Source organism: Mus caroli, unplaced genomic scaffold, assembly GCF_978045245.1.
Source record: "Mus caroli unplaced genomic scaffold, Mus_caroli_1 scaffold_11, whole genome shotgun sequence".
NCBI classification, from domain to species: Eukaryota; Metazoa; Chordata; class Mammalia; order Rodentia; family Muridae; genus Mus; species Mus caroli.
In genome coordinates, this window is record NW_028227266.1 from 118,260,662 (window position 1) to 118,286,833 (window position 26,172).

At 45.6% G+C, this 26,172-nt stretch overlaps 1 protein-coding gene across 1 annotated transcript in view; it reads right to left on the bottom strand.

Moving 5' to 3' along the window:
- Oxsr1 (oxidative stress responsive kinase 1) overlaps positions 1-12,536 on the bottom strand; it is an 83,397-nt gene extending 70,861 nt beyond the window's left edge. Inside the window, exon 1 of the mRNA XM_021172478.3 lies at positions 12,094-12,536. Coding sequence (XP_021028137.1) covers positions 12,094-12,163 — 70 coding nt within the window. The 5' untranslated portion in view covers positions 12,164-12,536. The remainder of the gene's footprint in view (positions 1-12,093) is intronic.
- Between the last annotated feature and the right edge of the window lie 13,636 nt (positions 12,537-26,172).

A 26,172-nucleotide genomic window follows, 5' to 3' on the forward strand; every position in this document is an offset into this window, starting at 1 on the left:
CCCTAGGAGACCCCAGTGAGATCCCTAGGAGATCCCAGTGAGATCCCTAGGAGACCCCAGTGAGATCCCTAGGAGATCCCAGTGAGATCCCTAGGAGACCCCAGTGAGATCCCTAGGAGATCCCAGGCTCAGGACCAAGGGCCTGGATAGGCCCAGGGATCCCAGAGTACATTAACTGGACTGAGTCTATGGTCTTTTCCCAGGGGTCACAAAGTCCATGACACTCTTCCCCCGCCAGCGCACCCCTCCCTCCTGCCACCTCTGGCCCATCGCTTGCCCTCCTTGCCTAGGTGGAATGCTCCCTCTGTCAAGCATGTCAAGTATGACACGTGCATTTGCAAGCCACTCCACAAGCCTCTCAGCTACAGCACCCACTGACCCTGCACTGAACACTTGGTGACAGAGCATAGTCACTCATCTCCATATCCTGAATGTCATTCATTCCCACACCACCTTCATGCATATCACATGTCTTCCCTTCAGTCTTTCTTTCTACAGATGATGTCCATGTGATGTCCTCAAAACTCGCCTATTTTCAAGCAGTACCACAAAACAGACTCAAATTCACACTGCAGCTCCATTACTAGGGATAGAATAAATTTCCACTTCACAGCCATGTGCCTGGCAGAGAACTGCTCAATTAATGATTGCTATTATTCACTGATTTTATTCACTACATAATTTTAGTCATTTAATCTGTTCAAACACATGTGTGTGTCAAGCATTATTTGGGCTACAGTGAGCTTATTAAAGTTCCAAAGTACTTGAATCTTTACCAAAAAACAGAAGGGCAAATTATCCCTACCAGCTCTCCAACCTTTACATACTTCACTGAAATTACATGGGCTCCACTCCCAACATTTAATCACTAGTATGACCATCCAGTAAACGTCCTCTTGTGTAGTGAGCCCCAGATGGAAACACATTAAACACTACAGGGAAAGTGTCCTTAGATTTCCTCCCTCCTTCTCGATTATCTTATCTTCCTCTAAAGCAATTTCAGGAAACGGTTGGCAAGTGAGTGGGAAGGAGAATGCTTTACGTACTGCAGAGTAACTGCAGTAATGAGAGCAGCCCTCAGTGGACTGCTGGACACAAAACTCACAATGTTCCCACCACTCTGGGGGCAGCTACCTAGGCCTAGACTCCCTTGTAACAAGCATTTACTTTCACAAGAGTTTACTTCAGAATCCACATGTAAAATGGGTTGTTGGGGAGACAGGTCCATCCATAAAGTGCTGGCCACAAAAGCAAGATACCCAGAGTTCAGAAAGCCATAACTCATGTAAAAGCTGAGCCTGGGAGCACATGCTGTAGTCCTAGCGCTGGGAAAACAGAGACAGGAGGATCTGTGATCAGTGAGCCCCAGGTTCAGTAAGTGACTGGGTCTCAAAATACAGGTGCAGAGCAACTGAAGAAGTCACCTACATCTACACCTGCCCTTCACATGTGTGCTACACATGCGCATGCATATACATCCCACACAAAGAGACTTGTTAAATGTTGCTATTATTTTATGTATGTGGATGTTTTGCCTGCATGTGTGTGTATGTGTGCACCATGTGTGTACTTGGTGCTCTCAGAGTCCAGAGCAGGGCGCGGGGACTAGAGTTACAGATGGTTGTGAACTGTCATATGGGTGTTAAGAACCAAACCCATGTCCTCTAGAAGAACAGGCAATGCTCTCAACCACAGTCCTCCAAAAGCAGCAGCAGCATCCCAAGAGAAGTATAGGACAAGCTAAGATGAGGCAAGTACAGTGGGACTGAAATGACTGATAACGCCGTCCTGTTCTCACTACACTGTGTGTTTGCGGAGGCAGTTCTCAGCCCTACATAATCTCCCCAGCAGGTACATCTGCCTTGGCATTCACTGAGAGTGACATGTCCTTGACCATGTTCCAGATACATTAACCAAAATAACGAAGTAAAGTAATTGAAAAAGGTGTAAGTAAAAAAATTGTTATGTTATAGCAGAAATAATTATGCTCTGACAGGAATAAACATTTCAATGTTACTTTTACCCTAAATTAACTTTAATTTAAATTATGTTCTTTGTCATTTTTGCCTTTTACAATGCTGTTTCCAAACCTGGTCACCAAGAGACTATTCAGAAGCACAAGCCCACTCTAGGTCTGGCCATTAATGAACTAAAAGCTCTGAGCAGTTTAATCACCATGGTTTGGGGTAGCTATCACAGTGGATCATGGCATCATAGGTCTACAGTCCCAAGTGTTCACTGGGATGAGAGAAGAAGATCCTGAGTTCCAAACCAGCTGAGCCTCAGGGAGTCCAAGGTTAGCCAAGGTTACACAGTAAGACCCCATCTCAACAACAGAACAAAATTCCAAATGTCAGGAAAAAATATTGAGCAAAAAGCTAAATAAAAGAATACGCAGGCCGGGCGTGCACGCCTTTAATCCCAGCACTCGGGAGGCAGAGGCAGGCGAATTTCTGAGTCTGAGGCCAGCCTGGTCTACAAAGTGAGTTCCAGGACAGCCAGGGCTACACAGAGAAACCCTGTCTCAAAAAACAAAACAGCCAGAGCTGCAGAGCTGGAGAACTAGCTCAGTATTTAAGAGTGCTGGCTGCTCTTCCAGAGATTCCAAACAACCACATGACAACTCCCAACCACCTATGATGTGATCTGATGCCTTCTTCTGATGCAGGTGCACACACAAATAGAGTACTCAAACATTAATAGTAATTAATTATATTACTAGTATATTATTAGTATTAATAATAACAGCAGCAGCAGTAGTAAGCTAGATGTTGGGGGCTGGAGAGATGGCTCAGTGGTTAAGAGCACTGACTGTTCTTTCAAAGGTCCTGAGTTGAAATCCCAGCAACCACATGGTGGCTCACAACCATCCATAACAAGATCTGACTCCCTCTTCTGGAGTGTCTGAAGACAGCTACAGTGTACTTACATATAGTAAATAAATAAATAAATAAATAAACAAATCTTAAAAAAAAAAAAAAAAAAAAAAAGCTAGCGCTGCAAATGCAGCTTCTGTGCTCTGTTGTCCGGGAAACCCTGGCGTGTATGTGGCCTGCCAGCACCACCGGCTCCTGCACGGGCCCATCACTAAGGGCTCGCTGAACAGGAGTGAGTGCAATACCACATGGTTTAGTCAGGGAATACCCTCGGACAGAGAAGGCAAGTGAGCAATGGGCACTGAGCCCTCTTCACAGACAGCACTGACATACTGGACAACCACAGCATGCAGAGAGAACAATGCAGCCAATCTCACTGTGCTACTCTGGAATTTCCCATTTAAAAATTTCAGGTAACTAAAAACTCAGAAATAAAAAACACAGATAATGGGACTACTATAAAAACAATAGGATGGTTTTAGCTTAGTTCTTATTTCCTGAACCCACAAGTTCCACTAACTGTGAATGAACTAACAATGAAACAGCAAACCTAAATGTTATCAATCAACAAGGCTAGACAGAGTCCATGATGTCAGAAGGAAGGAACAGCCGGGAGCTCACATCCTGATTCTCTGCCAAGAGACAGAGAGAGCAAACTGGGAATCTCAGGAGTCTTTTGAAACCTCCAAACACACTCCAGTGACACCCCTCTGACTCAGCGAGGCCATGCCTAATCCATCCCAAACAGTTCCACCAACTGGGGACCAAGCATTCAAACCTATGAGCCTGGGGGGCCATCCTCACTCAAACCACCGCAGTGGAAGAGGAGAACTTACTTACAAGCTGACCTCCACGCCCACACCATGCCATACTCATGTATACACAAATACACAGCATCAGTTCCTGCCATGACTTAGACTCTGATGGCCTTCTATCTCCACACTATCTTTAGAATCTCTTCACCCGGTGTTACCTTACTCTGCCACACTCTGCTCTTGCCACCCCTACCTCTTCTCTCACACTGGCAAGATTCTCACAGTCCTGCTCAGTTCCTGCTTGGAACAAACTTTCTACAACAAACATACCAATTACTGCTTCATGCCCTTCAGGTCTTTCCTCAGATGTCAACTTCTAGGTAGGGCTTTCCCAAGGTGAGGCTTCCCCAAGGTGACGATTTCTCTGACCTATTTACATAGGCACTCTCACTTTTATTTCTAGCAACCTATAATCCTTTCCCTTTTCATCATAGCAGGGCCATTAACTTCAGGAGAGGAAGGATTTCTGCATTTGCTTTCCCTCCAGTACCTGGTATATAACAGGTGTACAATAAAGACTTGAACATATTAATCAAATCATGGGCTATTCTTCAGGGACGAAACTACTGGGTTAGGAGAGGTGCTGGGTCTCTATGGTCTTGCTTCACTGCCATGATCATGCACACTGATGGTAACTGAGCTCTCACTATGTTGAGCATCTCGTAAATACCTTTTGCTTCCCATCTGATCATTACAATAATCCCATCACTCCACTCTCATTGGTGCCACAAATAACGCTAACAAAGCAATACAAGCAAAGTTAGGCCTTGGGTCCTGGGCTAGAGAGATGCCTCAGGTTAAGGGCACACAACCATCCATAACTCCAGTTCCAAAGGAGCTGACACACTTATAGCATCCTCAGTCACCAGGCACACATGGTGCACAGACCTACACACAGACAAAACACATATACACAGAATAATAATAAATATTTTTAAGAAGATGTAGGTCAACCAGTTAGTGCAAGGCAAAGCTGAGACTGAAACTACATAGCATTCCAATACTATGCCCTTAACTGGTAGGTAATTAACTCGGGGGTGGGGTGGGGGGGTGGCGTTTTTCAAGACAGGGTTTCTCTGTGTAGCCCTGGCTGTCCTGGAACTCACTTTGTAGACCGGGCTGGCCTCAAACTCAGAAATCCGCCTGCCTCTGCCTCCCAAGTGCTGGGATTAAAGGCGAGCGCCACCACCGCCCAGCTTTTTTTTTTTTTAAGGAACTATTTATGTATATGAGTAGTACACTGTAGCTGTCTTCAGACATATCAGAGGGCACTGGATCCCATTACAGATGGTTGTGAGCCACCATGTTGTTGTTGGGAATTGAACTCAGGACCTCTGGAAGAGCAGTCAGTGCTCTTCCCACTGAGCCATCTTTGCAGCCCTGACTCACCTAGTTTTAACAAAAACAACACACTAGCTTTATTCACAACTTTCTCCTATTTTATTGAAGTAATAGTGTACTAACTAGTAGAAAGCTTCATTCCCCAGTGGCCTTTGCAATGACCAACTTACACAGTTCAAGCCAATAAAGAAGTCACCAATTAAGGTACCCAAAAAGAAAGGATCTTTGAAAGGTGCTGACTCATCTGTCAAGGCTTTGTCCTTCTGCTACATTCGTCAGGACTAGATGTAAGTGTGAAACGAGAGGTGAGAGGAACACCACATAATTATGAAAGGCTAGGCTGTGACGACGTGAGGTCAGGACCTCAGGCTTCCATGCAGGGGAGGGAAAGTTCGGTACTAAACCATAGCTATGTGTTTTATGTCACATGGAGACAAGTGCAATGTCTGGTTTAACAAGCTGAGGATCTAATGATGGCTCTCCCACCCAACTAAGCAGAAAACACATCACTACACACAGAACATCAGGTTTTTCACAAGTCTGAAGGGACACTCCAGAATCTGCATTTGGAAACCACAATTTTAAAGATTCAAATGTGTAGCTAGTGAAAAACTCATAAACATTAAAATGGTAAGGAGAGAAAGTAAATGATAAAGCTGGAGCGTTGCCTTTGTCAAAGCTGGGTGAAGTCTTAAAACTAGTCTAAAGTTTTCCAGTTTTAAACCTAATCTGAAGTAACCAGTTATTACTAAGACTCAGATATAACAGTAAAAGCCACATGGCACAGTCCTTCCTAGCCAAGGTGGTTTCTGCCAGGCTGGTTTTTGTCTGTCACCATAATGCAGTGCTAACGTTAACGTCATGCACGGTGCAGAGCCTTATACAGGTATATTACCCTGACTAGCTAGCATAAACACACAATCCACCAAAACTTGACTGAAACCTGAAGTAGTGGAGAGGGGACATGCAGAGATGTAGCAACAAGCTGATAAGCAGATTCAAATGTTTATTACAAGATTCCAATTCCAACATGGGACTGGAGAAATGGCTCAGTGGGGAAAGTGGCTAATGTGCAAACATCAAGACTGAGTTCAGACACAAACCCTGTGCAAAAGCTGGGGCGTGTGTCTGTAACCCCAGCACAGGGTGGAGGGTAGAGGTGCAGAGACAAGACAAAATGGGGAGGCATAGGAGGTACCCAACGTCCACCTCTGTCCACCACACAAGGGATGCAGACAACTACTTATATAGATGTACATGGATCACCAAGCCCCTCCCACACAGGTCACCAAGCCCCTCCCACACACAAATAATTTTTTTTAAAGAGCTGAAATCACACAGAATTTCATGGTTCATAATATCAGAATCTGAGAAATATAAGACAAAGGGCTGAGGCATGGTGGTGCAAGCCTTTGGGGAGGCAGAGGAAGATGGTTCTCTGTGAGTTTGAGGCTAATCTGGTCTACATAGTAAGTTCCAGGTCAATCAGGGCTATTTCAAGACCCTGTCCAAAAAAAAAAAAAAAAAGGAAAGGAAAAGAAAAGAAAAGAAAAGAAAGCCGGGCGTGGTGGCGCACGCCTTTAAATCCCAGCACTTGGGAGGCAGAGGCAGGCGGATTTCTGAGTTCGAGGCCAGCCTGGTCTACAAAGTGAGTTCCAGGACAGCCAAGGCTACACAGAGAAACCCTGTCTCGAAAAACCAAAAAAAAAAAAAAAGAAAAGAAAGGAAAGGAAAAAAAAAGGATAAAAAGAAGGAAGACAAAGGAAACAGACAACAACAACGACATTAGGAAGTATTTAACCCACGCTGAACAGTATGCAGAAACAAGCACTCTCAATCCAAACAGTCCCCATGACAGGTACTATTGGTATCAGAACACCATATTAAAACTAGCTACAGAAAATGGGCCCACAATCACAAATCTATTAAGTAGTAAAGACAAGGTTAGTCAGTCTTATCACAAATTCCTTATTTTTAAAACTGCTTCCACACATATCAAATACAGTATACATAACCATGCTGAAATTCTTTTTTTAAACATTCTATTTTTATGTGTGTGCACACACACTGAGAGGCCAGAATAAGGTGTCAAATCCCCTGTAGCTGGAGTTACAGGCAGCTGTGAGCTACCAAACATGGGAATTGAACCTGGATCCTCTGGAATAATAGCAAGTGTATAAACTACTAAACCATCTCTCCAGCCATAATATACTGAAATTTTCTCATGCAAAACTAGACCAGAAACAAGCTCAAAGTTACTAAAATGATTAACTGTGAGGATATTAACACTTTTTACAATAATCACATAGGAGACTTTAAGGTTTGCCAAAACATCTTTAAGATGGTAAAAATTTTTAATGGAAGACATGTTTACCATGGTCCCAGGGCAGGTACCTTGTTTTACCATAAAGAAGAACAAGGGGACAATGAGAGGGCCCACAGGGTAAAAGGTATCTGCTGACCTGAACCTGATCCCCAGAACCAATGAGAGAGAGACAGAGAGAGAGAGAGAGAGAATGAATTCCCAAAAGCTGTTCTCTCATCTTCTACATCTCAGTATCTTTGGGTACAAAAGAAGGCAGTTTACTTTATCTCTCCCATACCAAAAAAAAAAAAAAAAAAAAAAAAAAAGCCTTGAACTGTATCAGAGACTTAGATATCACAGCTACACTTACAATACTTAAAGAAAATATCAAAACATCTTTATGATATTGGGTTAGTACAGATGTCTTAGATATATCTACAGCAAAAGCAGAATCAATATAAAAAGAAACTTCCTTAAAATGTAAAATTTTTAGCCAGGCTGAGGCCTATAATCCCAACATCTGGAGACAGAGGTGGAGGCAGAGGCAGGAGGATCGCCTCAAGTTCCAGGACAGCCTGATCTACCTAGGCAAGTTCCAGACCAGAAAGAACTACATAGCTAGACCCTGTCTCAAAACAAATTAATAATAATAATAAATTAATCAAAATTTCTAGACCAGGCATGTTAGCATACCTTTAATCCCAGCACTTGGGAAGCAGAGGCAAGAAGATCTCTGTGAATTCGAAGGCAGCCTAGCCTATATAGGGAGTTCCAGGACAGCCAGAGCTATATGGTATTTTGTATCAGGGGAGGAAAAAAAGAAAGGGAAAGGAAAAGGAAAAATGGAAAGGGAGGGGCAAGTGGAAGGAAGGCAGGGAGGGAGGGAGAGTGGAAGGGGGAAAAAAAAAAAACCTGCCACCAATTGAGACCAGCCTGGGCTCCTCTAAAAAGTACCAAAGTACAACCCAAGTAAGAGAGGTCAAGCAAGGTGTGCCTGTGAAAGTCTAAGCAAGCGCACAGAACCATCTTCACCATCACTAGTCCTCAGAGAAATGGACTAAGACCAATTCACTACAACAGCGGTAACCAGAGACAGGGCTAGCCATGGACTTCAGCAGCAAAGCACACGTTTAGGATGTGTGAGGCCCTGGTGCTCCCCTGAACATACGATACAGTCACACATACAGAAGAAGACAAGCTGCAGGCTGCTAAGTTGTAGAGAACTGGTAATTCTCACACAAAGCAGAAGAGACTGTAAAACGGTGCAAGCACTGAGAGAAGGAACATGTTGGTGGTTTACCGGGAGAAGTAGAACTTACTGTTGTGACCTTGCAATTCTACTCCTGGGTTTCTACAAGGAAAATAAAACATTGTCCAATAAGACTTGACATGAATACAAACAGGTTTATCCCGAAAAGCCAAGGAAGAGAAACAACCCAATTCCCATCAACTGCCATCCAATTCAAAGGAGCTATGAATAACTGTTACTACATGCTATGGGACATGGTTGGACTCAGCAAGTATGCAGAGTAAGTGATGGCAAATACCAAGGAGTACACATTATATGATTGCTCCTATATGAAATGTCCAGAGGGAAAATCTATACAGACAGAAAGCAAGGTTTTAGCTGCCTAGGGCTGGGCTGGAACAGGGAGTTACTGCTTACTGCAAATGGACATGAGGCATCGTTTTGGAATGAGAGAAATGTTCTAAAACTGGATTGTGGTGATGACTGAACAACTCTGTAAATTTACTAAAGTATTACTGAACTGTATACTTTAATCAGGTTATTTTATGGGGTATAAATTATACATTCACAAACTCTTAAAAATAGTGTGCTATGTGACAGAAGCCAAACACCAAAGGTCACATTATTATAGGATCCTATTTAAGTAAAATGTCCAGAAAAGACAACCAATAGGCAAAAATAAATGTGTGGTTGCCTGGGACTGGGAGCAGGAAACACAAGAGCGTCCCACTGGGATGATGGGAATAATCTAAAGCTGGATGGTGTGATGGTTACATGGTAAACATACTAAAAGAAAAAATCATGCTATGACTGAAATTCATGGTAAAAATTTTATTTTTATTTTTCATTCATGTGTATATGTGCATATCTACATTCAAATGTCATGATTGTACAGGTGACTGAGGCCAGAAACAATCAGATCTCCCCGAGCTTCTATTACAGACAGCTGTGAGGCACCTGATACTGGTGCTAAACTCTTTTTTTTTTTTTTTAAAGATTTATTTATTTTTATTATATGTAAGTACACTGTAGCTGTCTTCAGACACTCCAGAAGAGGGAGTCAGATCTCATTACGGATGATTGTGAGCCACCATGTGGTTGCTGGGATTTGAACTTCAGACCTTCAGAAGAGCAGTCGGGTGCTCTTACCCACTGAGCCATCTCACCAGCCCATCAGGTCCTCTTAAAGAGTAGTAAATGCTCTTAACTTCTAAGCCATCTCTCCAGCTGGCAGGTTGTTTGGTAAAAGATGACCAAATTACACTGGCATTCTTAACCTGTGACGAACCATGTGAATCCGCTCTCAGAACTACCAGCCTCCCTCTGTACTGCCTACTAAGACATCCTGTTCTATAGTTATCATTGGGCGAACTTAGTGTCACTCCATCTCCACAGCCTTTGCAGCTCTCAGAGTTTGTAGCTGAGAGCAGAAGCATCAGGGATGAGAACTATAGCCAGTCCTCTAGCTGTAGGTGACCAGAAGGGATGCACACCCCACCAATGTTACTCCTCCAGAATAACAGAATCCCCTTCCTTTATTTTTCTGACATCATTCTGGAGTCTCCCATTGAAACCCTCTCTTCATTAGGAAAGTAAGTTCCCAAGAAACAACCAATCAAGAGAGTCTTTACAAAAACAGAGACATACCTAGTTCAACCAGTATGTCAAAGACCCAACATGCAGCAAGAACAGACCTATGAAGTGGCTTAAAGATGAAGCATCTTTTATGTTTCACTGCACTTGGAGGGGGGTGTGGAGTGGGGATATAAGTTTCTCCTTCTTCCACTAGGGTCCCAGGAATGGAACTTAGGTCATCAGGCTTGGCAGAGAAAGCATAAAGCTGAAATGTAGAGAAATGGCAACGATCTCAGCTACACAGCAAATCTGAGGCCAAGTTGAGCAACCTGAGACCTGCCTTTAAAAAAAAAAAAAAAAAAAAAAAACGGGGGGACGGTGGTGGTGGGGGCTGGGGAGATAGCTCAGTGTAGAATGTGTGCTGATCGAACACTAGCCAACCTGAGTTTGGATCCCCATTCCCCCCCATGTGAAGTGGGAGGCCCAGGGATCCTGGAAAGAGCCTGAAATCCAAGTGCTTCCAGGCAGAGACAGGAGGACTCAGGAGTCTTAGGAACCAGTCAGCCTAGTCAAATGATAAGTTCCGGATCAACTAAAGAGAATCATCAAAAAGCAGGTGAAAGCCGGGCAGTGGTGGCACACGCCTTTAATCCCCAGCACTTGGGAGGCAGAGGCAGGCGGATTTCTGAGTTCAAGACCGGCTTGGTCTATAGAGTGAGTTCCAGGACAGCCAGGGCTACACAGAGAAACCCTGCCCCCCACCCAAAAAAAAAAAAAAAAAAAAAAAAAAACAAAAGCTAAAAAACAAACAAACAAAGAACGTGAAAAGCTAGCCTTTACACGAGCACATAAACCTACACAGAGCACACACACACACACAGACCTACAAAGAAATTTGGTGGCTTTTTGTTTTTGTTCTCCTTAACACAGCTAAATAAACACTGGCACCTTTAAGGAAGCTCTGGGATTTTTGGCAGGTCTCTACTGTAAAGCTAATTTTAAGGTAGAATGCTATCAGTGTAGACAGACTTCTTCCAACTTTCAGTGGTCTGCAGATTAAGCCTTTGTTTTGCTAAATCCATTCCCTTCGATTTTTATGGCCACTGCATTACTACTGTGCTACAAATTCTCCCTCATCCCTAGCCGCTAAACCTCCTCAGGCACGATGCACCTCTGAGAGTAACAATCCATGCTTGGTGTCAACCAACTGGTATTCTCGGATCTTATTCAGGGCCACTTCACACATAATAGCCAGATTTATGGAGCGAGCCATGGTGCCTAGTTGAAGCCCTCCAAGGACAACTTGAAACTCCAAGTCTTTACCATAGCTTTAAAGGTCCCTGAGACTAATATGTGCCCTCTTTCTGGTCCCTCAACTTATCAAGCACTCTCTCTCTCCTCAGAGTCTACGTATTTTCTTATTCCTCAATGGAGGGGGAAAGGCGATCTTCCTCCGACTCACTGGAGGGCTCAACTTTTCCTTGAAATCACGTAACTTGTCCAAACCACTCCTTATTATAACATCTTGCCCGGTTCCTTCCGGCCACCTACTGAGACCTGTTACCGCTTTTCTCATTCTTTCTAAGTAGTTGACGTCTGCCTCCGGGATCTGAGAAGTCAGTTGTAAGGAGCCAGAGGCGGGTCTAACCGGCTCAGCACCGGATACCTGCAGCTGCCCTCAGCCTCACACCTGCGAAATAGTGCATCGTCGCGTGGATGCAGGGATGGACCCAAATTCCCAGAGCCCACAATCCCAGAGCCACGCGGCTCTGCCAGGCCTGCCGCCCATCCACATGGCTCTTCTGCACAGGACGCATCTGTCTCAGGTACGCTTCTCCCTCCGAAGGGAGCCCCACCGTAGGCGCACGCCTCGCACCAGTGCCCAGCAAGGCTCGGGCCCAGAACCCCCGCGCGTCGCCCCTCGGCTCTCACCTATCACCTCCTGTAGTTCGTAGTCGTCCCTGTTGATGGACCAGGGCAGGGCGCTCGAGTCCTCGGACATGACGGCTGCAGCGCCTGGCTCCGTGCTCCTCACGCTCGGGGCTCTCAGGTCACCTCGCCGCGCGCCTCCCCACGCCCAGCCGCCGCCCCCAACCCGCCGCTTGGCCCAGCCTTGGGGCGCACAACGCCGGGGCGCGCGGGTCAAGCGCGGCCCCGAGGCGGGGACGCGCGGCTGCGACCGACCTCGCCTCCCGCGGCTCCGCGTCCCGCAGTCCCCGGCTCAGCCCACGAGCCGGCCTTAACCTCCGCGGCACCGCGAAACAAGCTTCTACCCGGCCCTGCCCCTCCGTCCCGCCCTCCACCCGAACCCCAAGCACGGGCCAAACTTTCCCTTCTCCCTCCACCTGCCGACACGCAGCGCGCTGACGTCACCACGCCGGGGAAGCCTGGCCGCGGCCCGCCGTCCCCGGCCGCCATCTTGAGTGTGGCCGGACAAGAGGCAAGCGAGAAGGAAGCCGGAAAAAGTGGAAGTCGATAGTTAGTGGACAAAAGTGCTCGTGGAGGAGTTCACTGAGGGCGTCTGAAAGCCAAAAGAGAGCAAACTGCCGCAGAACGAGGAGCCACACCAAGCATGGCGGCCACTAAGTGCCAAACCGAAGGAGCGGCGCTTCCTCTAGAAGCTGAGGGAGGGGCGCTGCCCTCTCTGCTTTGCATTCATTGGTTGGTTTGAGAAAGCATGAGAACGGCAACTGGAACGTGTGGACATCAGTCATATGTTAGTCCCGCCTCCGGGAGCTTGATTCCCTGTTCCTACAGAGCGCCAAAACCTTTCAGGACCAGGTTCGCTGAGGTGACGTCACGGCGTCACGGTCACACCCTCGAGACGTGCAAACCGCGCCCCGGGGTGTGGAGAAGCCCGAGGGAGCGGCCGGGTGGGGTGCGGGGACGAGGGCCAACTAGGATAAAAGGTCTTGCGAGCTCCCGAGTGGAGCCGGAAGCTCGGCCCGTGATGACTTTTTTTTTTTTTTTCCTAAGGCGGAAGTACTCAGCGCCGCCTCCAGGATCCGGGAGGAAGCGGGTTCTGTCTTTTCTCCGCTTCGGGTCTAAAGAGACAGCACCTGCCTGGGGACCTAGGTTAGTCGTCTCTGCCCAGGCAGCGCCTTGACTGTTCAGTGAGGATTCTGTCACGCGACTTAGGGGTTAGCTCTAGGCCCTCCTCCCTGGCTTTTGTCATCTTTACAGAAAGAAGTTCCGTTTTCTTGGCCTTAGAAGATCGCGCTTTGGTGAAACAAAACATTAAAACATCAACCTGGACAGGGTCGCTGCGGACAAAGTGTTCAGCTCAGCAGCACTGCCGAGCTCTCCGGTGGGAAGGCCATGAGTGCGTCTGGTTGATAGGACTTGTAGAACATCTCAAGAAGAGGTCCCATTTGGGCCAGACCTTACAGGGCTAAGGGGATCTCAACAAACAGAAAATGGGAGGACAGAATATTCCAGACCCGGCAAAGATGCAAGGTCTTGCTGTAGAAATTTGTTTCAGGGCAGGAGAGTGGGCTCAGTGGTTAAGAGCACTGACTGTTCTTCCTAGAGGTCCTGAGTTCAATTCCCAGCAACCACATGGTGGCTCACAACCATCTGAAATGGGATCCAATGCCCTCATTTGGTATGTCTAAAAACAGCTACAGTGTACTCATATATATAAAATAAATAAAATCTTTTAAAAAAAAAAAAGGAAGGAAGGAAGAAATGTGTTGCAGCCACTACTTGTGACACATTTACTGCGTGTGATAACTTTTTCTTGCTGGAAGAAGAATAAAAGTAACATCGAGAGGAAGTGGGGACAGATTGGAACTTTTCATGGTGTGTAGCAATAGAAAAACCAATAAGCCAAAAATAATCTGGAATTGTTGGGCTGTGTGGACCACGGACACACTTTACAATTTTCTTTCATTACCTTGAAAATAAATTATATAACTTAGAATTTGGGACTGCCTTCTTTCTTTACCCTTCCCCCAAGAAAAAGAACTACCAATTTCATGGTTAAATTTCAAGATACTGGGTCTTAATTATTATTAGATAACATTATAGTGCATTCATTCATGTGTTCTTGCTTACCTCCTCATTCATGTACCTCAGTGGATTGGTAGAGCAGGAACCTTATCTATAAATCTGGTCATTTTGTTTCCCCTGTCCCTGACTTTCTATGGCCTAATCCAGGTTAAAATACCATGATTTTAATGAGCAAGGAAGCCAAAAATTGGGTATTTGAGGCCATAAGCTCAAGATTCAGCCTTTAAAGCACCTTGCATGTGAGCACTCTCACAACAGTGATCAGGAACTTAGTTCCCCCCCCCCTTTTTTTTCTGGAGTATGGAGGTTTTGTAGTAAGCAGTAGGGAGCATTTAAGTTAATAGTTAAGTAATTGGGCTGGAGAGATGGCTCAGCAGTTAAGAGCACTGGCTCTTCCAGAGGTCCTGAGTTCAATTCCCAGCAACCACATGGTGGCTCACAACCGTATGCAATGGGATCCAGTGCCCTCCTCTGGGATGTCCGAAGAGAACTACAATGTACTCACGTACATAAAATAAATAAAACTTAAAAAAAAATACTTATAAATCATAAAGCACCATACAGGAAAGGTGCGGCTTGTGTGTCTCAAGGGTGTGACCGTGACGCCGTGACTTCACCTCAGCGAACCCGGAGCAAATCGAGCCAGCTATGTAAAGTGTGCTTTAAATAGGAGGGGTTTTTTGTTTTTGGTTTTTTTTTTTTTTTTTTTAAGATTTATTTATTTATTATATGTAAGTACACTGTAGCTGTCTTCAGACACTCCAGAAGAGGGCGCCAGATCTCATTGAGGATGGTTGTGAGCCACCATGTGGTTGCTGGGATCTGAACTCTGGACCTTCGGAAGAGCAGTCGGGTGCTCTTACCCACTGAGCCATCTCACCAGCCCTGTTTTTGGTTTTTTTTTTTTTTTTTGGTTTTTTGTTGTTGTTTTGTTTTGTTTTGTTTTGTTTTGTTTGGGTTGTTTTTGGTTTTTGGTTTTTTTGGGTTTTTTTTTTTTTTTTTGGTTTTTTTGTTTTTTTTTTTTTTGGTTTTTTTGAGACAAGGTTTCTCTGTTAGCCCTGGCTGTCCTGGAACTCACTTTGTAGACCAGGATGGCCTCAAACTCAGAAATCTGCTTTTGAAACTATTAGTAAAATTATGGTTTTCTCCCACTTATGCCTGTGACTCCCTTTATAATCATTTAGAGGAAGAGAGGAAAGGAAATGTGGAATGGTTCTGGAACCCTGATCTTTATATTCAAATATTCCCCATATCCCACCCTGGTTTCTTGAGAGTATGGCATATTTTTCACAGGAAGAGAATCTGTTTTTCCCACATTCTCAAAGGCATTCCTGTGTTGATTCAGTTTCCTTCCTCCCAAATCAAGCTCTAGGACCAGAATTTGAGTGCAAAGTTTATTTAGGGGCAACCCAAAGAGGCTCTCTAGAGAATGGAAGAGTTGAGGGAAGAGAAGGATAATTGTTGATGGATATTATTAATGAGGGCTTAGTGTGTGGATGATGGGCTTCAATCTTCTGTGTGTAACCTAAAAAACAACACAACACAGCCAGATGGTGATGGCATACGTCTCTAGTCCCAGCACTCAGGAGATGGAGGCAGGTAGATCTCTTTTTCCAGGCCAGCATGGTCTACAGAGTGAGTTCCAGGACAACCAGGGCTATACAGAGAAACCCTGTCTAGAGAAAGAAAGAAAGAAAGAAAGAAAGAAAGAAAGAAAGAAAGAAAGAAAGAAAGAAAGAACATCTCAAAATTGTTGTATTGTTCTTACTAGCCTAGCATTCATGAATGCCAATCCCCAGGACCATACAGAAGGTGAGATATTATTCAGGAATATCTTTGCCCTTATAGTGTTAACTCTCCCACACCTCTCCACAGCTCAGTGCCTGGAAAAACATGCTTGTGGGTTCAGAGAGCATACAGGCAGCTACAGATGTGTTTCATGTACCAAGACTCTCAGAAGGCAAACTCTGCAACAGGCCAAAGAACATGACCTACCACCATCTATCCCTGGACTGAGAAACTGGATGTAAAAGAATATTCATGCTTTCTCATTGAAGCATCTGCATGCACTGCTGCAGAATGGAGAGGGAAAGACAGATTTCAAGACCAGTGATGTTGAAAGAACCTAGTGGGGAAACCCCCACTCAATTCCCGTTCGGTGTGCACCCAAGAATCACGAACAGATGACCATCTTGATGTAAAAGCATGAGGTAGTTTAATGACGGAGCTCTGGGCTGACACGTATCTCCCGTAGGAGACAGAGGTGTGGACCACATGGTGGAGCCATAATGGCGGAGCTCTGGTTCGAAACGTATCTCACGCAGGAGACAGTGGTTTCGACCATGAGGCTTGGAAGCTAGGGGTTTTTATAGAAAAGGGCTGGGGGAGGAATTGGCGCGGTTTCACATGATTGGTCCATTTAAACATCAACAGACTGTCAGAAGGGCTGGAGATAGGGAGGCACCAGGCCAGTCGACAGGCCTGCCCCGGCATGTCCTGGCCTGTTCTGTTATGTTCTCAGCCCCAGGTTTCAAAACTCACAAACAACTCTTTGGGCTATTTGACATACATTACATGAATCACGGGTCTCAAGTTTTATTTCCTTTCAATGTCTTGGGTAATAAATAGCATGTAGTTATGTAATGATTAGAATTCAAGGTTTATGGGCTTTTTAAGTAAAACTGCTTTTGAAGTCTAGAAATTAATGGGTAACCCCTATGAGGAATCTGATTTTTTTTCCCCTTCTGGTAGGGTAGGCAGCCGGCGCCTAAAAAATGGCACTGCGCAGGCGCTAGCCCGAATCTGGTGCCAACCCCTCCCAAGCGGGCGCATATAAATTAAAGTCCAGCAGACTGACCAATCCCAGGAGGACACATAGCCCTCCCCAGTCCTGGGGTGTATATAAGCAGTCCTCCCTGGGTTCCCGGGGTTCCCGTAGCATTGAGGTGTTCCTGGAATAAAGCTGTTGAGAAGAATCCGACCGTGTTGCGTTTTTCCTTGCCGGTCAAGGTGAGTGCAACATGGCAGTACCAAGAATTGAACTAAGGACTTCACAGATCCTGGGTAGGCACTGAACCACTGAGCCCCACCCCATGGATATATTTTTTTAAAGCATGATGTCATGTCTCTGTCATGAGCTGTTTTTCTCAATTCCCTATCAGGCCAGGGGCCAATTATAGTCTGCTGGATCTGTCCCTCCCATAGAGTCCTTATTACATGTTACATGAGATGTGATGCCATCCCTCCTCACGAGAAGAGACAATACCATACCCCACTCGGGCATGCTCTCTGCTTTGTGTTTGACATAACACCCTACAGAAGAACATGTTAGGTCAGAGTGTTTGTTGATCAACCACATGATCTGACTGTGGAGGAAAGCACCTAAGCTAGGAATCTGGAGCCCAGTGAGGGACTGTCATCTTGGTGAATCCAGATCACAAATGTCCACAGGGACAGACAGTTAGGACATGCAGGGTAGATGTAAAGGGAATTGTAGAGGACAAATAATGAGTCCATGCCCACAGTGGAGTCTCAGCATCAAACTGGGCTCTGAGCTAGAGAAGAGTGCCAGGTTCTTCCAACCTTGCACCACAGCAGCTTAATTAATTCAGGCTAATTGAACGCAAAATGGGAAATATTTGGTTGAGGTGGTCGGTTCCTAGGTGCTGTCAACATTGCAAGCAGTAATGATTACAGGGTTAGTAGGTGTAGTGGCTATTCCTGGTTGTCAACTTGACTATATTTGGAATGAACTACAATCCAGAATTGGAAGGCTCACCAGTGACCCTTATCTGGAAGCTGGGAGATAGAAGTTTCTGATCTGAATCTTGGTATTGAGATCTTGAGGCTTAGTGGCTATGGATTCCAGAAGATTAAATCTCCGAGTTCAAGGTCATCTGGGATTAAAGGTGTGGTGGAACAATATAAGGACATTGGAAGAAGGGAGCCTTGCTCTTGCTCCCTTGCCTGCTTGCCATGTGGGACTGAGTAACTGCTAGAGTAGGCCTTAAAGCCTACTTACTTCACTCTTCCATCTGTGCTCCTCCTACTTTCAGGAACTCATTCTCATGCAACCTATATTCACTGTGCTCAAAAATAAGTAAATATATAGACCCACTTCAAAGCTGGGCATGGTGGCAGATTCTTGTAACCCCAGAATTTGAGAAGTGGAGGCAAGAGAGCCAGGTCACCCTCAGCTATATCAGCGAATGCATGGTCAGCCTGGCCGCCATGAGACAATTTCAATAGATAATAAATCAAACCTAGGTCACCCTCAGCTACATCAGCGAATGCATGGCCAGCCTGGCTGCCATGAGACCATCATCTCAATAGATAATAAGTCAAACCTCACCATGATGCTTATTATGGCATCATTCCCATGGCCTCTGGTTCTGTTCCTGCCCCCAGATTCCTGTCTTGAGTTCCTGCATTGGCTTCCCTCCATGATAAATAACTCTGTAAGACAAGCAAACCATCTCCTCTCCAAGTTGCTTTTAATCACAGCAATAAATATATAGAAAGTTCCAGGACAGGATGGGCTGGGCTGGGCTGGGCTGGGCTGGGCTGGGCTGATTGAGACACTGGCTTTAAATATATATACATAGTGTGTGTGTGTGTGTGTGTGTGTGTAACTAAAATAGATATTTCACCATTCTCCAGATAAACAATTTTAAAAGAGAGAATATTGCACGCTTGCCAAAATGAAGGACAACAGAAACTCTCATCCTCGGCTAATGGGAATGTGAGTTTGGAAAGCAGTTTGATTATCTTGGCAAAGTCAAAACCATGCTTCTGCTCTGAACCCCAAACTCCACTGTACAGTCTACAGCCAAGATAAACTCTTTTGCATCTATTTTAAGCAACATATCCAAGAATACCTGCAGCAACATTTAAAAGAATGGGGAAGTAAGGAAACCGCACGAGTGAATTGTGAAACTATTAAGAGAATTGGTACCGTATAGCAGCAGAAATATACCACAGCCATATAAAAATAGCTTAAAGGACTCTCAAAGAAGGTAGACACAAAGTAAGAGCACCATGAAACAGACAGAGAGAGGAACCCAGGCATGGTGGCACAGCCCTTGTCTCGGTGTTTCTATTGCTGGGACAAATCACCATAACCAAAAAACAAGTTGGGGAGGAAAGGGTTTATTTGGCTTACACTTCCACATCACTGCTCATCACTGAAAGAAGTCATGGCAGGACCCTGGAGGCAGGAACTGATGCAGAGGCCATAGAGGGATGCTGCTCACGGGCTTGCTTCCCCAAACATCCTGTCCTTGGCTTGGTCAGCCTGCTTCCTTATAGAACCCAGGACTACCAGTCCCGAGATGGCACCACCCACAATAGGCTGGGCCCTCCCCCACTGATCACTAATAGAAAAAAAATGCCATGCAGCCAGATCTCATGGAGGCATTTTCTCAACCAAGGTTCCTTGCTCTCTGTTGATGCTACCTTTCGTCAAGTTGACACAAAATCAACTGGTACAGCCCTCTAATCCCTAGACTGGGGCAGGACAATCAGAAGTTCAAAGCTCTTGGCTACTCGGCAAGTTCAAGGCTTGACTTAGACAAGAAACTCTTAGACAAAATAAAACAAAATGGGAAGGTCCCTGAGATCCTTGGGGGCCTGCCTTCTAAGTCCTGTGGTTCATGGGGCCTTCCTTCTAGTCCTTATCCAGCCCCTTCTCTCCTCAGAGCCTTCACATTTTCTCATGCCTCTGTAGGGAGTTGCGAGGGGGTCTTCCATAAACTCTTCAGACTCACTTCAAGGCTCAACTCCCATGGCTTCACCTCATAAAAACAACTGTCCTTAAGATTAACCTAACTCATCCATCCCATAATCAGCTTCCAAACGCTGACACCATTGCATACACTAGCAAGATTTTGCTGAAAGGACCCAGATATAGCTGTCTCTTGTGAAACTATGCCAGGACCAAACAAACACAGAAGTGGATGCTCATAGTCAGCTAGTGGATGGATCACAGGGCCCCCAATGGAGGAGCTAGAGAAAGTACCCAAAGAGCTAAAGGGATCTGCAACCCTATAGTTGGAACAACATGATGAACTAACCAGTACACCAGAGCTCTTGACTCTAGCTGCATATGTATCAAAAGATGGCCTAGTCGGCCATCACTGGAAAGAGAGGCCCATTGGACTTGCAAACTTTATATGCCCCAATACAGGGGAATGCCAGGGCCAAAAGAATGGGAATGGGTGGGTAGGGAAGTGGGGGGGTATGGGGGACTTTTGGGATAGCATTGGAAATGTAATTGAGGAAAATACGTAATAAAAATAAATAAAGAAAGAAAGAAAAAAGAAAAAAAAAGATTAAGCTAACTCTTCCAGATTGCTCCTTATCAGAATATCTCGCTCATGTCCTTAGATCTATCCCTTCATTCCTTCTCTTAAGACTCACTTACTTGATTTTATATGTATGAGTACCTGAAAGCCTGCATGTATGTCTGTGCACCATATGTATGACCCTCAGAGGCCATAAGGGGGGATTGGATTCCCTGGAACTGGAGTTATGGATGGTTGGGCCCCTATGCATATGCTGGAAATCAAACCTGGATCCTCCATAGGAACAATGGTGCTCAGACCACTAAGCCATCTCTCCAGCCCCCTTTTTTCATTGCTTCTGACTAGATGTCCACCTCTTTAACCAGAGAGAAATCTGTGTTGTGATGCCACCATGGTCCCTTTCCCTCGCACTATGGTCTCTTTATAAACAGACCTAACAGCAAATACTAGCACATCTGAGAATGAGGCCAACTGATGTCTCCAGGTGGGGTCATTTCCTGATGACTGAGAGTCTTCCCAAGAAATGCCACTGGATAAGCATTTATGTGGGACACTGTGAACAATCCATCTACAGACCTTCCCCCCACCTTGCCCTCCTTGTCATTGGTCTTTGAGTCTGTCCTTTCCGAATCCCTGACCAGCTGATATACCCATTGATCACTACCCATGAGTAAATCAGATCTGGACTGTGGGACATAAAACCATGCCAGGAAGTTTGGTAAGGGAGACTCAGTGGGCACACATCCAAGGCTTAGGCGACTCCCAGCTCCCTGCCAGACTCCTGACTTAGGACACGCTGGGTCTCCAGGTCTCAGCCTGTTCTATCTTACCAAACTTCCTGGCATGGTTTTTCATCCCATACTGGATCTCCACCTGCAGCAGTGCTGTCCCACCAAAGCCAGCCCTCCACCACTGGCTTCTCAAGCCACTCCATGGGAAGCTGCATACGAGAGTTGTTAGATTCCTCTCTGAATGAAACCTGTGCTTTCTTTTCCTCCACGAACTGATGAAACGTGTTCCTTTAAAGGCACGGGTGGAGACATAGGTGGTGGAATTGTGGGTAAGAAGACTTCCTTGTACCTTTGGATAAGCTCAGCACATAGCACTTCCATTGCACAATGGGAGCCTGAGGTGCCAGTCCAACTTGATGGATCAGTGTAGCAGGTAGCTCCTGGCACTGGTGCTCAGATAGTCTGGCTTGCCCACCACCCGTACCTCTGGTGTGAGCTTTCCTTTCTTTGATGATGATGCTTGCCGTGGATTGCCAGGTTGTCACTTTCCAACAGAACATATGTGATCAACTCCATTCTAGAATCCCATCTTCAGGCCATTCCCTGTACCAATTACTGCATCGGGTACCAGTGAGAAATAAATGACAGCATCACAGTGGATAACTTGAGAAAAGTTTGGCAAGGGAGCTGTTTGCCAAGGATAGGCAGGACACAGGAAGACCGGAGGACAAGTGGAGGGATGAGTGGAACTCTTCCAAGCTGGATGATCTGGAGAAACCCCAAGTGATCCCGGGATGAGGACTTCTAGAAGCAGAGGGGCGGGTGCTGAAGAAGGACCTGAAGTGTGACCTTTGAGCATACTTAAAGAGCAGTCATCAGTAATCCCTTGACAGGAGAGGCCACGGTTCTGTAACTACCCCGGCATTCTGCTCCTACATTTAAATCTGCAAGTGCTGGCCCATCAGCAAACCAGAGACTTAGGGGACCCACAGTCCTCCAAGGTCCACCAGCATCTTGAGGCTTAGAGCCCAATGGAAGAGGAAGAGATACAGAGAAAACGCGTGACTTATTCAAACACACAGAGCATTTGCTGGTGTACATGTCTGAAAACTCAAGCAGCAAGGCTTGACACAGGGCTCACAAGTGCTGCCACCAGCTCCCCTCCATTTTACACGTCTGTGCTCCCAGGCCCCCGAACTCAACCTTCTGCACTCAGCATCCTGGAATTTTCCAGAGGCTTCATCGAATCTGGCTAGGGTATATGACTTGGCCAAGTCATGTCCTAAGACCAAAGGAGCTAGTGTTGAGGGAAGTCATCACACACAGCCTGAAGAAGAATGTTGACACTGAGGTGTGGGTCAGAGCTTCTCAACCTGGAATCACTGAGACACCTACGACATTGCTTATTGTTCTCAGTGTGGTGGTTTGAATGTGCTTGGCTCAGAGAGTGCCACTCTTAGGAGGTGTGGCCTTGTTGGAAGAACTGTGTCATTGTGCGCATGGGCTTTAAGACCCTCATCCTAGCTGCCTGGAAGACAGTATTCTGCTATTAACCTTTAGATGAAGATGTAGAACTCACAGCTCCTCCTACACCATGCCTGTCTGGATGCTGCCATGCTTCCACCTTGATGATAATGGGCTGAATCTCTGAACCTATAAGCCTGCCCCAATTAAATGTTATCCTTATAAGAGTTGCCTTGGTCGCCGGGCATGGTGGCACACGCCTTTAATTCCAGCACTCAGGGGGCAGAGGCAGGCAGATTTCTGAGTTCAAGGCCAGCCTGGTCTACAAAGTGAGTTCCAGGACAGCTAGGGCTATACAGAAAAACCCTGTCTTGAAAAAAAAAAAAACAACAAACAAACAAAAAAACAACAACAAAAAAGAGTTGCCTTGGTCATGGTGTCTGTTCACAGCAGTAAAACCCTAAAACACTCAGAGATGTGATTAAAAAAAAAAAAAAATCTGTGAAAAAAAAAAAGCAACTTGAAAAAAATTAAAAAAGAAATCCCTTCTCTATTCAGCCATGCTGATAGCCTAGAATGAGCATAGAACCTCAGAATGCTGGTCAGATGTTGGGGACAGCATACCATGACAGGGACTGCCCACAGCAGGCTGGGATGGAGACATCTCAGAAGTCCGCAACAGCTCCTTGTAAAAACGAATAGTGTCTGGGACTCTGAGAAGCAGGAGACACATTCCTCCAGGGGACCCACCATCTGAAATAAGGGTCCCCGCAGTAGGCCAGGATGGAGACCTCTGAGTAGCCCACGGCAGCTCTTTGTAAAAAAAAAAAAAAAAAAAAAAAAAAGTTGCTCCCAATTCTCTCTCTCTCTCTCTTTCTCTCTCTCTCTCTCTCTCTCTTTTTTTTTTTGGTTTTAGCCCTGCACAATGGCTGTATAGATTTCATTTGTGTGTGACTGCTTTTCAGTTGGCTCTGGTGTGCATAATTATTCTATTATATTTTACTTTCCTATTTCTTTCTCCTTCTGCTCTTGTGAATTCTGTGAAACTAGATGTTCCTTGATGAAATGATTCTTTTTTTTTTAATTTTTTATTAGGTATTTTCCTCATTTACATTTCCAATGCTATCCCCAAAGTCTCCCATACCCACCCCACCCCCACTCCCCTAACCACCCACTCCCCCTTTTTGGCCCTGGCGTTCCCCTGTACTGGGGCATATAAAGTTTGCAAGTCCAATGGGCCTCTCTTTCCAGTGATGGCCGACTAGGCCATCTTTTGATACATATGCAGCTAGAGTCAAGAGCTCAGGGGGGTACTGGTTAGTTCATAATGTTGTTCCACCTATAGGGTTGCAGATCCCTTTAGCTCCTTGGGTACTTTCTCAAGCTCCTCCACTGGGGGCCCTGTGATCCATCCAATAGCTGACTGTGAGCATCCACTTATGTGTTTGCTAGACCCCAGCATAGTCTCACAAGGGACAGCTATATCTGGGTCCATTCAGCAAAATCTTGCTAGTGTATGCAATGGTGTCAGTGTTTGGAAGCTGATTATGGGATGGATCCCTGGATATGGCAATCACTAGATGGTCCATCCTTTCGTCACAGCTCCAAGATGAAATGATTCTTAAACAATTAAAAATTTAGGCACAGGGGCCCAGCACAGCACAGTCCTAATGGCTCAGGTGCAAGCTGTGTGCTCTCATCTTGGAAACAATGCAATACCTGCACAATGGTGGTTCCGGATTAATGTTTGACTTGCAAAGAAAGTTTGAAGAAATTATTAGAAAGTGAAATCGAGCCAACATTGGGACCCTGAGAAAGGAAAAAGCTATTGAAGTTATGAAGTAAGTTTTGGAAAACATTTAAAAGTGGTTCCTGGATAAGAAATTATAGAATACATAAAATTATATACTAGTAATATTGAGTCAGAACACTGGTTCTCTTAGGAGCGTCATCGTGTGCAATGTACAGAGGCAGAAGCTAGTGGAACTTCTGAGTCAAAGGTTAACTTGATTCTTTCTGGTCACTGCCTGGCAGCTTTGCCCACGTCATTTATCATTGGAGCCTCACAAGAAAATGCAAGTAGCTGACATCAGAGCTCTGAGCTCTGAAGTAAAATAAGTTTCTTTTTTTTTTTTTTTTTTTTTTTTTTTTGGTTTTTCGAGACAGGGTTTCTCTGTGTAGCCCTGGCTGTCCTGGAACTCACTTTGTAGACCAGGCTGGCCTCGAACTCAGAAATCCGCCTGCCTCTGCCTCCCAAGTGCTGGGATTAAAGGCGTGCGCCCCCACGCCCGGCTCTGTTGGTTTTCTTTTCTTTTTTTTTTTTTTTTGGTTGTAAAATAAGTTAAAGTTTGCAATTATTATTATTTTGGCCACAGGCCTGGGAGTAGGGAAGCTTGAAACTTTGGGGAACAGTTGCAATTCTTGATTCTTTGTGGGATGGGGTGATTCTTTTGAATTTGATTTGGCAATGATTACACAACGTCCTTTTATATACCTGCTTTTTGGGGTAACAGTAAATGACTGGGGCAAGTTAAAGGCGAGAGAACAAGTGGAGAGAGAGTGAGGTGCGCATGAGGTGCGCATGAGGAGAGTAGAGAGAGAGTGAGTGGAGAGAGTGTGAGAGAGAGAGTGTGTGTGAGAGTGAAAGGGGAACACACAGAGGTGAGTAGGAGTTGGGGGGGGGGTTGTTCCGAGAAGAGAAAAGCACACAGGAGAAAAACAGAGTGTGCAAGAGAATGCAGAGTGTGTGTGAGTGAGCGAGAAAGAGAGGAGAAAGGAGAGAGAGAGAGAGAGAGAGAGCAGCTTTAAGCTTACCTGTCAGTTTGCACCCAAAAAGTAGTCTGTGTCCGCTTATTATGTGCCTTCCAGATATCCCTGCTTCCAGTTGAGAACTCCAGTCCTGTGTGGAGGCTGGACCCCGACATCTAAGGCCTCTCGGGTACTCGAATTCTGGGCTGGAAAGTTGGCTCAGTGGTTAAGAGCACTTGTTGCTCTTGGAGAGGACCCACATTCCGTTTCCAGCGCCCACAACCTTTAGTGGCTAATGACCATTTATAACTCAAGTTCCAAGGGATTCAACACCCTCTTCTGCCCTCTGCGAACACCGGGCATGCATGTGGTACACATGCAAACATGCAGGCAAAGCACTCACATACACAAACTAAAAGATCGTTTAAGAGATTAAAAAGCACAGGCATCCTGATAAATGATCTTCCCCGTGCCTCCTCCCGACAAAGAGAGGCCTCATATCTAACAGGGGAGGTGATGTTGATGCTCCTGGCTCAGGGGTCAGTAGTGGGGGTTTCAAAGAGGTCAGTCTAGTGGGAACCGTCCACGCGTAACAACTGAGCGCTTGCAACCGAGATGTGCTGCAAGCCTGGCTATGTGAGAACAAGGCCAGTTGGGTGTGATCCAAGGAAAGAGGAAGCGTGGGGACCACGGCCAGCTCACCACCACTTCCGTTCTCATCCTCCTCCAAGCAGCTTCCTGAAAGCAGACACAGC